This window comes from Hipposideros armiger, unplaced genomic scaffold (assembly GCF_001890085.2).
Source record: "Hipposideros armiger isolate ML-2016 unplaced genomic scaffold, ASM189008v1 scaffold_438, whole genome shotgun sequence".
NCBI classification, from domain to species: Eukaryota; Metazoa; Chordata; class Mammalia; order Chiroptera; family Hipposideridae; genus Hipposideros; species Hipposideros armiger.
In genome coordinates, this window is record NW_017731788.1 from 713,029 (window position 1) to 725,412 (window position 12,384).

The window sequence follows — 12,384 nt, forward strand, 5'->3', positions numbered from 1 at the left end:
TTAAAACAAGATATCATTTTATACCCAGTATCAGCAAACTGAAGAAGTCTGACAATTCTGTGTTGATAAGAATATTAAGCGGTGGGAGCTCTTGTACACAGCTGGTGAAAATTTATAATGAATTGGTTCAAACTCTTTGGGGAAAAAATTTGATTTGGTATGATATATTATTTTTGAATGTTTACATATCCTGCAACCCAGCAATTCCATTTTTGGGTATATATCCAAATATATAGAAGAACACTGGTGCATGTGCACCCAAAGCCATGCATAAAAAGCATTCATAGCAAAGCTGATGGAATAGTAAGAAAAATAAACAAATAGCATCAATTTAATTGATCATAGACAAGACAATGGTTAAATACATTAGGATATATTCACACAAATATTATACAACTGAAAGTAAATGGATATGTATGAATTATAATGTAATAGCATATCATGTTGCAAAGAATTACATATTATGAAACAAGTTTTCTAAAGCACAGAAAAACCTAAATAATAAATAGGAATATATTTAGATGTTTTTAGTAATGCCTATGCTAAGACATATGGATTAATTATAACAGTAAATCAAACTAGCAGGTTGCAAATGACTAGAGTATGACACCATTTTTATAAAGCTCTAACATAAGCAAGACTACGTACTGTTTAGAGATACACAGAAAAATATATGTGGTTTTACATGTAAAGTCACATATAAAAACCAATAGCAAAGTGAAATGGTAAACACAAAATTCAAGGTGGGATATCCCTGGCAGGAAACAGGGCTGGGCTGGTCGAGGGGCACAGAGGACGCGTCAGTGGAATTGGCTATGCTTAGTTCATTCTCTGTGTGTTGTGTTCACTGGTGGTCGTCTCATTATCATGTTTTTTAACTTACAAATATATTGCATATATTCTTTTGTAATATCAAATATTGCATGATCAAAGTTTAATCAAACTATACAAAATTATTTTTGCTAAGATGGCTGTTCTTCCGGCACTCCATCAACGAGTGCTCTTTTTTTTGTACCTCTGACCTTGAACGAGAGTCACAGGCCTGAAAGAAGAAGAAAGTGTGTTGTGAGATGATATATACAAACGCTGTCTGAGCTCAGCTCAGAACTGATGATCTTCCCAGACTGGATGTCGCGAAGCTATTATAAAATGACAGAGCCAATTCTCTATTACTCCGTTGGGTCATATTTCAATTTAGCGGCTCATTTTTCAATGTAAGACCTATCTTTACAATACCCTGCTCAAGGGTGGACCTGGGCTTTAAGTAGTTCTTGGCTGTCAAGTGCCTCCTCACTCTATCCCCCTAAAATTGAAAGTCATATTAACATATTTTCAAGAAAGGGTGGGAAAAGTTCCTTCGTTTAAATTACATTTTTCGTTTTCAATATATAGTTGAAACACACGATAAAGGCTTGTTACCAAACATGTTGGGGGAGTGTGGAATGACAGTTGGTAATCAATTTCAGTCATTTTAATTCATATTGGTGTCTTCCTCACTTTCAGGGCAGGTGAGACAAAAATCCAACCACACTCACCACCCTAGTGCCTCTCCTATCCCAGTGCCTCTCCTCCCTCAACCATTCCATCTTGCTGTGTTTCCCCCAAGCAGGATTATTTTTCTTCTCTCACCACCTCCTACATACAAACACACTCCCATCATTTCTAATTCCCAAATTAAAGTCTTTCCCCACCACCTACCTTTTGCTACTGGCAGGGCTGTGAGGGGTTTGGGGGACTGAAGTGGGTACAAAGGGACCAAGGGACCAAGGAGGAATGGGGGCCTGGGCTGGGAAGATCTTTAATCTGACAATGCATAGAAGAGGAATCAGAGCCACAATGCAGATTCTAAGTCAATGTTATCCCTATGTATCGAGGTTGAAAGGACCCGAGTCAAATTCCCAGCTCTGGCAACTTTTAGTTGGGTGACAACTGACAAATTACTAAATGTCCCAGAGCCTCAGCTGCTTCATCTGTGAAAATAGTAATACCTACATCCTAGTGTAGCTGTAAGGATTTGACTATGTTTATAAATTGTAAATACTCAGTATATAATCCAACATGGCGCTTTATTTGTATTGGGTGAATATGTTTTAAATTATAGAATTTCTTTCTAGGCTTGTTAATAGATACAGATTTCACTCATTACAGGGTGACTTACTTACTTATCCTTGAATACAGATTTCTCGACATTCGTTTTCACTGTTGAATCTATTTCCTGAACCATTACAGCCACTGAACCAAAAGCGGGCACAAGAGTTGACTTGTTTATCATAATACCATCGAACCACATATTCGCTACAGTTTCCAGGTATTAGGTCTTCTAAGCATCGAGGATCTAGGTTGAGAAAAAGATAATGTGTTATTATAGGTTTTTCTTTTACTGAAAAGATGAAAATTAAAAGCTTTTGTAAAGTTTATTCTCCATGCACACTAATACACCAACTAAAAAATATTGCTCTAAGTTAAAGAAGGGTTTCTTAATACTGAAAACATTTCCTCTACCACCTGAAATTCCACCATTAGATATTCAATCCTTTGAAAATGTAAAAGTTTTCAATCTTTATGAAACCTCATTAAAAATGCCTATTTCCCTGAAAGCATAAAACTGTGAGCCTTCATTGGCTAAAACTCTTGTGGGAATTAGTTGACAAGACAAAAATAGGATTTCTTAGTTTACTTTGATTTGATTTAAGATCAAATTAATATTTGGAATGAGGATGATTCGGGCCTTCTGTACACATTCCCTTCCAGCTTGTTCATAGAAAACACCTCTATAATCACACGTCATTGTGCTATTAAACAAGGAAGATCCCTTTAAATTATGAAAAAAGGTGAAAAAAAACGGGGGGCTCTCTTCATATCACAATTTTTTTTTTTAAAAAGAGCAACTCTTGCGGGATAATAAAAACATGACCTTCTATGTCAGTTTACAAATAAATTTCAGAAACACATCCACTGTAAAAAAGCAGAGAAAAGCTACAACAGTAAAGCCATTTGTTAAAGCCCTTTTTATTTCATGGTACCTTTAGTGCCTTGATTTGTATTTCCTACCCGAGGAAGTGGTCCCAAGGTGAGAAAAGCCACACACACACACACAAAGACCAAGTAGGTACTTGGCTATCTGTTTTTTGTGTTCTGTGAGATGGTTTATATGTTTTAAGATTCATTTATTTCTCCACCTCCCATAATCATTTCCCCAGATTTGGAGTGTGTCTCAATTCATATACTTTCTAAAACTAAATGAACACTCCTTAAACCAATTGGAAAGGAACAGTGGATATTCATGATCTTTGCTCTTAAAAACAATCACTAAATAATATGTTTTGTGTAACTTGTTTTCAAGCCCATCTATGCTTCTTTGGGGGCAAGGTTGTCTTCCTGGCATGTTCTTCAGAAACTGTTTATCTATTTATTAATTGCTATACATATTAACTCCACAGAAAATATGTTGCTGAATCTAGATTCTGGCTTTTTCTCTTCCATAATCTAGGGATCAAAACCTCCAGTGTCTGCATGTGTGAAGGCCACAGGAAGTGGTAGGGACTGTGGCAACGTATGAGAGCACAATGCACTCAAAAGGCATTCACATTTAAAATCATAATAATAAACACTATAAGAACTTGAAATTTTTTTATTTACCAAATCTGCTTCGCAGCCAGCCAGTTTTCTAACTCTGTATATAATGAAATGAAAAGCATCTTCTGTCCTCCCTGTTGAGAGTCAAAGCCTGTTCTCTCTGCATAAGATTTTAGAGGCCATCTTGCCTGCACCTTCTTCACAGTGTAAGTGCAGCAGCTGATGGGCAGATATCTTACCTTTGTGCATCCACTTTTCCGGCCTGAAGTTCAAAATGGGACTTGGAGTTCTGATCTCCAGATTTTCTCTCCCCTCCTCAGCGGGGCTGAGCAGTGGCTCCCGATTGGTGGCAGCCTCAGATGAAGGTGTGGGGGCCAGGTGGCCAGCCCAGGTGGGCTCTGGAGGCTCATTCTCTCTGTCCTGGGCTCCAGGGCCACTGACCTACACAAAACATTTACATTTTTCTTTTTAATTTACATTTTTGTTTTGAGTGGTATCCAGTAAAAAAAGCTAGTTTGCTTTTGGGAACATTTAAGGGAAAGTTCAGCATTGTTGCTTCTCCCCAACTCTCTAATATTAACGATTTCAGTAAAAGCTCAAGAAATGATGCCTTCTTCTATGTCATGCACATCTGAATGTACAAACTTTGGGTTTCCCCCACCACTTTGTGTGAGTGTACATGTGTGTACACTTCCCACCGCCAGGCACAGATACTTTTGTACTGGGCCTTCCAGAGAGATCGACGTGCAGGGCATGAAAGATGTGAGGTTGAGAGGAGTTTATCTTCATTCTTTTCTTAGTTACTGGTATGAGGTGGGAAAGTAGCCACTAATTTCTTTAACCATTTTTTTTCACGGCCCTGTCCCCTCCATTTCCTAACACTAGAGAATTTAAAAATTGATGCCAAAATATCTACCACAAATGCACCCCATTTTGAGATTGGGAAGGGGGGTGGCAGAGGACAATAATACACTAAAATAAAAACATAGCAATCACTTTTCATCTCATCCTCTTATACAGCCCCGAGAAAAGGTCAAATGCTCCAGGACGCTTAGCTTCTAAAAAGTTCTGAGAAATGTTTGCTAGTTAAGGAAGAAAGAATTAAAATTTCAAAAGCAAGTATTGTGCACTAAAAATTTTAATTTTCATCCAAATTTATGATATGTTATAAAACAAGGGAAAAAAGATGTTTTGCTTTAAAAGAAAAAAAAGTCATGTTAGTTATTCTTGACCACAATTGCCAGGAGCCAGGTGAATCTTTTGTGAGGCCAATGAAGTTCTTTTTTTGTTCTTTTTTTTCCCTTGGACCCCAGCTACATGGAGTTGAATTGATCATTCACCTCAGTCCTGGCACAGTATGGTCACTTATTCTCACAAGGCCCTCTCTTGTTTATTTTTTTGTTGGCTATTGGTTGATTGATTGACTTAAATAGGGAAATCTGTGAACTAGGTAAAAGTCATTTTTTATGCTTTTTTTTCCTGTGGTTCCTGTCATCCTGTGTCCAGAGCCAGCTGTCATTATTAGCTGCTCTCTGCCATCTAAGCTGTTCTATTGCTTTTGAGTCTGTGTGCGTGCGCACGTGCGCGCGCGCACACACACGCAGGGGAAGGGTTAATCAATTCTATTCTGTCTGTATATTTTTACCGTGGTTAAAGTACTACCAGGTAAATCAGAGCAAATATTTCCACTGGGGCTGCTCTGGTTGTCAGCCCTATTTAAAGGGCACTCAATTAAAATAGTGCAGTTTGACTAGCCCCAAATTTGGTACAAATGGAGGGAAAACTGTGGGTTAGTGGGCATTCCTCTTCCTCTCAGAATGATCTTGTGTATACATATGCCAATTTGAATGTGCACTTTTGTTGTAACCATAGAACTGGGGAATTTTAAGGCTAGAGGAAAACTTTCTCAGTACTTCATTTTCTATTGGGGAATCTAAAGCTCTAAATGATCAAGGAACTTCCCAAAAATTAGTAAGCTAGTGGCAAAAATCTGCGAAACGCTTGACTCAGGAAAGAAATACTTTTGTTTTTCTTTTGCTTGCACATATTTCATTTTAAGCAAAATGTACAGGAAAAGGCTGCCTGTGGTATAGTTTGTCAAACATAAAAAAGCCAATGAATATTAGGCTACACTTCAGATACACTATCTGTTAGATAAGAATGTTCCTTTGAAGAACTGCATGGGGCAACGTGGTTTTCTTAAAGGAAATAACTCAGCCTTTAAATCATTACCTAGTTCAAGTCTAAAGGCCTCATAAGTTATTCTCTACCTCTTACACGTTCAGGAGTGTGTGTTTTCTTTCTCAATCAGATCATTTGGGAATTTTGACTATGAGAGCATTACACCTCAGGTTCCCAGAACGATTGAAATTACTTTTTTTCCATAGATGAGAATAATTGTATCTTTTGGCTCCATGAGATTTCAGATTATTTAATCAAATGCGTAACTGTTATGGTTTGCCATTTTTGTAATTTTCTTCCTTATTACAAAAGCAAACATCCTTATTGAAGAGAACTTAGAAAATCTGAACAAGCCAAAAGAGAAAATAAAAATCACAAGCGATTGATTCCACTTGCCAGAAATAATCATTGTTGATATTCAGGTGTATTCTTTCTTATGTGCATATATTGTTTTAACAGCAAAAAAAGAAAATACTGTGTGTTTGGTTTTTTATTTTTTTTAAGTTTAATATATCATGGTTCCATATAGTTTACTGTGACTATAACACCATTTTATTTATTTATTTATTTATTTATTTATTTATTTTAAAGATTTTTATTGGGGAATTGGGGGATGGGAACAGCGCTGGGGAATTGGGGGAAGGGGAACAGACAAGTTGCTGTCATTTTGTTCTTCAGTCTAGTTGTGGAGGACGTTGCTTCACTGGCCCAAGTTGGCACCATCATTGCGCTCTTCCCGGGCGAGGCAGATCAGTCACTGGCTTCTGGACCACCACTCACAGTGGCTGCTGGCCACTCACACTGGCTGCTGGCTACACATGGTAGCCCATAGCAACCCACTGTTGCAGGGGCTGCAGCCTAAGGCAACTCACGGCAGCCCAGCTCCAGGTTGAGCTGTTGTTCAGCATCTTAGCTGTAGAGGGCAGTGTCACTGGCCCTCATGTGGGATCCAAACCGGGGCCCTCTGGCATCCCAAGCCAGCTCTTAACCAACGTGCCACTTGCCCGGCCCTATAACACCATTTTAAATATGGAATATATATAACTACAATGGCCTTTAAAAGGAAATATATATATATATAAAATATGTTTTTTCTTCTGTTATAAACCACATGGCTGATTGCTGGGTCAAAGAACACACATATTTGAGCTTCTGAGACAAAGTCCTCTTCCAAAAAGTTTTGTAAACTTACACTCTCACTGCTGAGTGTCTTAAACTATCACCATTTGATATTATGATTGAAAAAATATATAATTCCCAGTTTAATAGGTAAACATTTCTTCAACTGACCTACATGGCCCCACCACAACCGTCGCCTCCACAGTTTTCTAAGTTTGCCTCCACTATTCCCAGCACATCTTGCTATGACTTTCATTTCTGCTGCTTCTTCATTCTGCCTCAGGCTCAAAGTGAACTTCGCATGAAGATCCTCATCTGCAAAACCTTTCCCAATAACCCCATCAGTACTAATGCTTCTCTTCCAGATAGAGCATAGTACCTTCTAATGGTTCTGTGCTTGGACCTGATGATGTAAAAGTTAACCTTTAATCCTATACTGTCTTGCACCATTTCCTTTTTCACATGTGTAATATTACTTTCCTGATAAGAGAGATTAAACCATGCCACGTTTCTCTTTCCTTTATTTCTTCCTTCTTTCTTCATCTTTTTTTAAGTCTTTGTAGCATAGAACAGCAAATAGTAGCTACTGAATAAATTCAGAATGGATGACAGAGAGCGAGAGGGAGAGAGAGAGAGAGAAAGAGAGAGAGAGAGAACGAACTTTGGACTATTCAATCCTCTAAGCTTTAATATTACCATTTTTAAATAAGAAAAAATTAGATCCTAACATACCTTCCAGTTCTAAAAGTGGGATGTAAGCAGCCCCAAACTTTACTGGTAGAATGCACACCGAATTCATGATAGTGGCTCCCCTTGGAGAGAGGACAAGGAGAAAGAGGCTCTAAAAGAAAACAAGCAAGGACTTTATCTGAAGCAAGAATAAGTGAATGAATGGAAACACTGGTTATGTCTGGGTGGTGGGCACTCAGATGTTTGCTATATGTAGTCTCTGTTCTTTTTATAAATCCTAACCCTAAAAACAAAAGTCTAATTACCAGCTCTGCACATTTCTGCTCCCATCGCACTGGCTGGCCTTGGAGGAGAAAAATGGTCCCAGCTCCAAGCAGGACCTCACCACAGGAAACAGACACAGCTACAACTAGTGGCACGTGAGGGGTGAACACATGGAGTGTGGAGCTGCTCCCTGCAGCTGGACAAGCAGATTTGTTATTGTCAGTCCCTTTCCGTCTTACAGCAGCTCTTTAATGGGAGGAAAACAGATTTCAAGCAGGTTCCTAGGAGCATGAATGCATGAGCCAAGGGGGAATTACTAACCAGGCACCACATAATTCCAAAAGGTCGTTTGGTTTCTGATTTCCAGACATTTCCCGTGTAGTTCATTACTCAGAATCTTTGTACATTACAGACAAGCTCTTCAGATCTGAGCTCATGTCTCCTCTGGATGAATGCTAATGATCTCTTGCCTTAGCCCTGGTGTTCAGACTTAGCCGTTCCCAGCATGCAGGTCCAGGTTTCTCCCAGTTGGCTGTGAGGATTCTGCTCTTGCCAGCTGGCTCAGCCACCAGTGCCTTCAAGGTGCCTGGCTTCTCTGACCTTGACTGACTCTTCCCAGATGACAACACTTTTTTGGCAGGTCTTTTAGCACTTATGTACGTAAATTGAATGCTCTTTATTTGCATTTAAGGTTCTTGAGGACTGTCAGGAACACCTTGAGTTTGTGCTGGGACCTCCCCTGGTCACCTGCAGCTTTCCTAGAGGATGAACTGCAGGGTTTTACTCTGCTTGCACCCTCACATACATTGATGTAATGCCCTCCATTCCAGCTTTGCCCAGTAAATGGTTCTGACTGTTGTAATCATATACTTATACAAAAGGAAGAATATTCTGGTAATAATTCCTTATTTTAGAATTGAGAACACCGAAACCTTAAGAAATACATGATTCACCCAATGTCAGGCAGCCATCAGGTTTCATTTCTAAGATGTCATTCATTATGAGAGACACTAGGAATTTCGAAAGTCTCTAAAAAAGGACCAGAAGACACTAACTAGATGCGTCCCAATCTCTGAAATAATAAATAGGAAAAATATAAACTTTAGAGCCCAGGAAATAAAGTATTTAACTTGAGCATTGAGACTACCAAGTTTCCTGGCTTCCAGGTCTGAGATATTTGTTCTAGATCAGTTTGAAATATGTTTTTTTTTCTCCTCAATAGGATAGGAGCATCTTATAGTCTACAGGTAATAAGTCTGTTTTTAGCAATATACAATGCTTACATAGCAGCTTCACATAGCAATGCTAAGAATTAGTTGTTTGTTAAGGATTTTATCAAGAAGAATTTGAGTTTTTTTTGCTACAATGAAAGAGTATTAATTATATTTTATAAACATATAAATTATAATATTGACCAGTATAACCATCTCTGTGTATGTGGCTTAGTCAAGGCTATTTACAAATAATTAGGTCTGATTTCAGGAAATCAACTTAATTTTCCTGTCAGTAGAGAAAATAAACTAACCCTTGGCTCAGCCCTAAGTCTTTTGAAAGTTTGAAAAGCCTATGTCTTTTAAAAGTATTGATTATGGCCTTTGAATAGGCTACCTCATTTAATAGTGAGTATAACATGACGGAAAACCTACAACATTTTACTTGAGTAGGACATTAGGAGAAAATATAGGTATACTGAAATATTATGTTATTTTCCCTATTCTATCGTCATGGAGGCTTAGTACCAAATAAAATATATGCCATGTTATTATAGACAGATTTTTTAAAAGAAAATTCAGCCAAAATAGAATTACATGTGAGAAATAATTCAATGATGTTATTTTTATGAGTAAAAAAATAAATTATCAACTAATGGATAAACTGGAGAGGATATAGAAAAGAGAGATAGAACCAGAGTTTTGAGGCCATATTATTAATATAAATAAGAAGTGATGAGGCTCTGATCTAAGACAGTAAAGGTATGGATGAGGAGAAAAGAGTTGATAAAATGAATAGAGAGATGATCAGACTGAAGAAGACAGTACCAACGAGTGTGGAAGATAGAGCAACAATAGAGCTCCAGATGTATTCCAGGTTTATTGTCAGGGGCCTGGCTGGTAGGTGGGACTAAACCCCTAGGAAGGAAGTCGGAGGAGCAGAATTGTGACTATATTCCATGGTGAATGCGTGGGGGACACCCAGAATGAGATATGCATAGACCATCAAAAATGTCAATCTGGGGCCCCGGAGAAAGGACAGGATTGCAGACGCAGATTTGAGAGTTGTTAGTTTTGGAACTCAGAGAACACGGAACAAGAAGAGAAGTGGGCTAAAGACAGATCCCAGAAAAATTAGGAGTTTAATATCTAAGGGGTAAAGAGAAAAAGAGAAACCTGAGAGCAATGGAAAAAGAATGCTCAGAAGGGTGGGAGGAGAGTAAGAGAGAGAACTCTCAAAATCAAAGAAAGGAGTGGCGTGGTGCTATATGTGAAAGAGAAAAGAAGTAAGAATGTGGAAATATAAGGATCTGGCAATGAGAAGGTTGTTAATGGATTTTCCAACAGAGGTTCAGTGTCGTGTTGGAAGCAGTGGACTGACTTCAGAATGGAAGTGAGGAAGTTGAGGGGGAGAGCGAAAGGGGGTGAGGTTTTGTGTGGGGTGTGTATGTGTGTGTGTGTGTGTGTGTGTGTGTGTGTGTGAGAGAGAGAGAGAGAGAGAGAGAGAGAGAGAGAACGCAGAGGCTGACCTGTGGAATAATTTTATTATAAAAAGAGATTGGATCGTAGAAAAGAGGGACATGTGAACTAGGATGGGTTAGGTAATTTTCTAGATGGGAGAGTCTGAAGCTTATTTACCGACTATAGGGCAGTAGTCAGAAATATGTGCAGGAAAGAGCACAAGAGTGAGACAAGGTCTTGGTCTTGGAAGAGGCAGAAGGCAACGGGCCTCAGAGTACAGGGAAGGGACTAAAAGCTGTCCCAGGGTCAGGCTTTAGGATGAAGGAACACATTCATTCCAATAACAAGTTAGAACCTGCCCAGGGCTCCCGTTCTTGAAAAAATTTGCCAGTAGAGCTCCAGTATCAGAAGTGGCTTTCTGTAGATGGATCTCAAGATGGATTCAGAATGAGTGAGATTTGTGGGGAAAGGAGAGGAAGAGAGAGGAAAAACAGCAAGAGTGAAAACTGAGATGGAGATCTTTGAGCAGCCTCATGATAATAAGGAGAGGAGGGAAATGAGGCAAGTGGGATGGGGACCAGGAATAGGGTCTCCCTAAAAGAGAGGATGGACAAAGAGAGGGTGGGTCAGCCTGCAAAGTCAACCTGCTGGGTGGTTTTCTACAATTTACATGGATACAGAATATACATTTCCTGTATAGAAGTGAGGAGCCTGCATCCTAGGCTTCAGGCTAGCATCGGATTATAGTATACAACATCGGGACAGTCTCAGAGGGAAGGAGGAACCTCAGAGCTCACCCCTTTCCTCCACTGCACTTCTCCACCAGGTGCAGAAGCTTCCCAGGGGGATGCCTCCCACACTAACTTGGTTATCTCCATCACTGGTCTGCTTTGGAATCGCTCTTCATAGGAATCCCACAGCCTCCTTTCTACGGTGAGGAAGAAATCTCTGCTGCTAGTTATTTAAGTTATTTTCAATAAGGAAAGAACTTTTTGAAATACAAAAAGAAAAGAAAAAACACTCTATGAAAGGGGTAGACAGGGCTTCTTTCATTTCTACTCTTTCAGGGGGAAAAAAACTAGAATATTATTACAAAACCTGCTCTAGTGAATAAATACCCTGTGTGTTGACATTACTTTAAAAAAATTTTTATTGACATACAATTGACATAATATATCCTGTGTGTACTGAGTTTCAGGTGTATATCATAGTGAGTCAATATTTATATACATTGTGAAATGATCCCCACAATAAGTGTAGTTACCATACAAAGTTATTAAAATATTATTGATTATACTCTCTGTACTGTGCATTATATCCCCATGACTTGTTTATTTTATAACTGGAAGTTGGTATCTTTTATTTATTTTTTTTAATTTTGTACCTCGTAATCCCCCTCACCTATTTCACATGTCCTCCAACCCTTCCTCTCTCTGGTAACCATCACTTTATTTCCTATACCTATAAGTATTTCCGTTTTGTGTATTTCTATTGTTTTTTAGATTCCAAATATAAGTCAAATCATATGATATTTGTCTTTCTCTGTTTGACTTATTTCACTCAGCTTAATACTCTCTATTATTGTTGTTGCAAATGACAAGATTTCATTCTTTTTATGGCTAAGTAATATTCCACTATATATATGTACCACCTTTTATTTATCCATTCATCTATTGATGGACATTTTGATTGTTTCCATATCTTGCCTATTGTAAATAATGCTGCAGTGAACACAGGGGTGCATATCTCTTTGAATAGTGTTTTTGTTTTGTTTGGATAAATACCCAGAAGTGGAATTGCTGCATCGCATAGTTGTCTAGTTTAATTTTTTTGAGGAACCTCCACACTGTCTTCCATAGTGGCTGCACCAATTTACATTCCC

General features: G+C 38.6%; 1 protein-coding gene across 1 annotated transcript in view; it reads right to left on the reverse strand.

Moving 5' to 3' along the window:
- Positions 1-333: 333 nt before the first annotated feature.
- Positions 334-12,384, reverse strand: part of COL28A1 (collagen type XXVIII alpha 1 chain) — a 166,958-nt gene continuing 154,907 nt past the window's right edge. The window contains exons 33-35 of the mRNA XM_019665289.1: positions 3,816-4,017; positions 2,159-2,335; positions 334-1,042 (exon numbers count right to left, since the gene is read on the reverse strand). Of these exons, the coding sequence (XP_019520834.1) occupies positions 2,163-2,335; positions 3,816-4,017 (375 nt within the window). The 3' untranslated portion in view covers positions 334-1,042; positions 2,159-2,162. The remainder of the gene's footprint in view (positions 1,043-2,158; positions 2,336-3,815; positions 4,018-12,384) is intronic.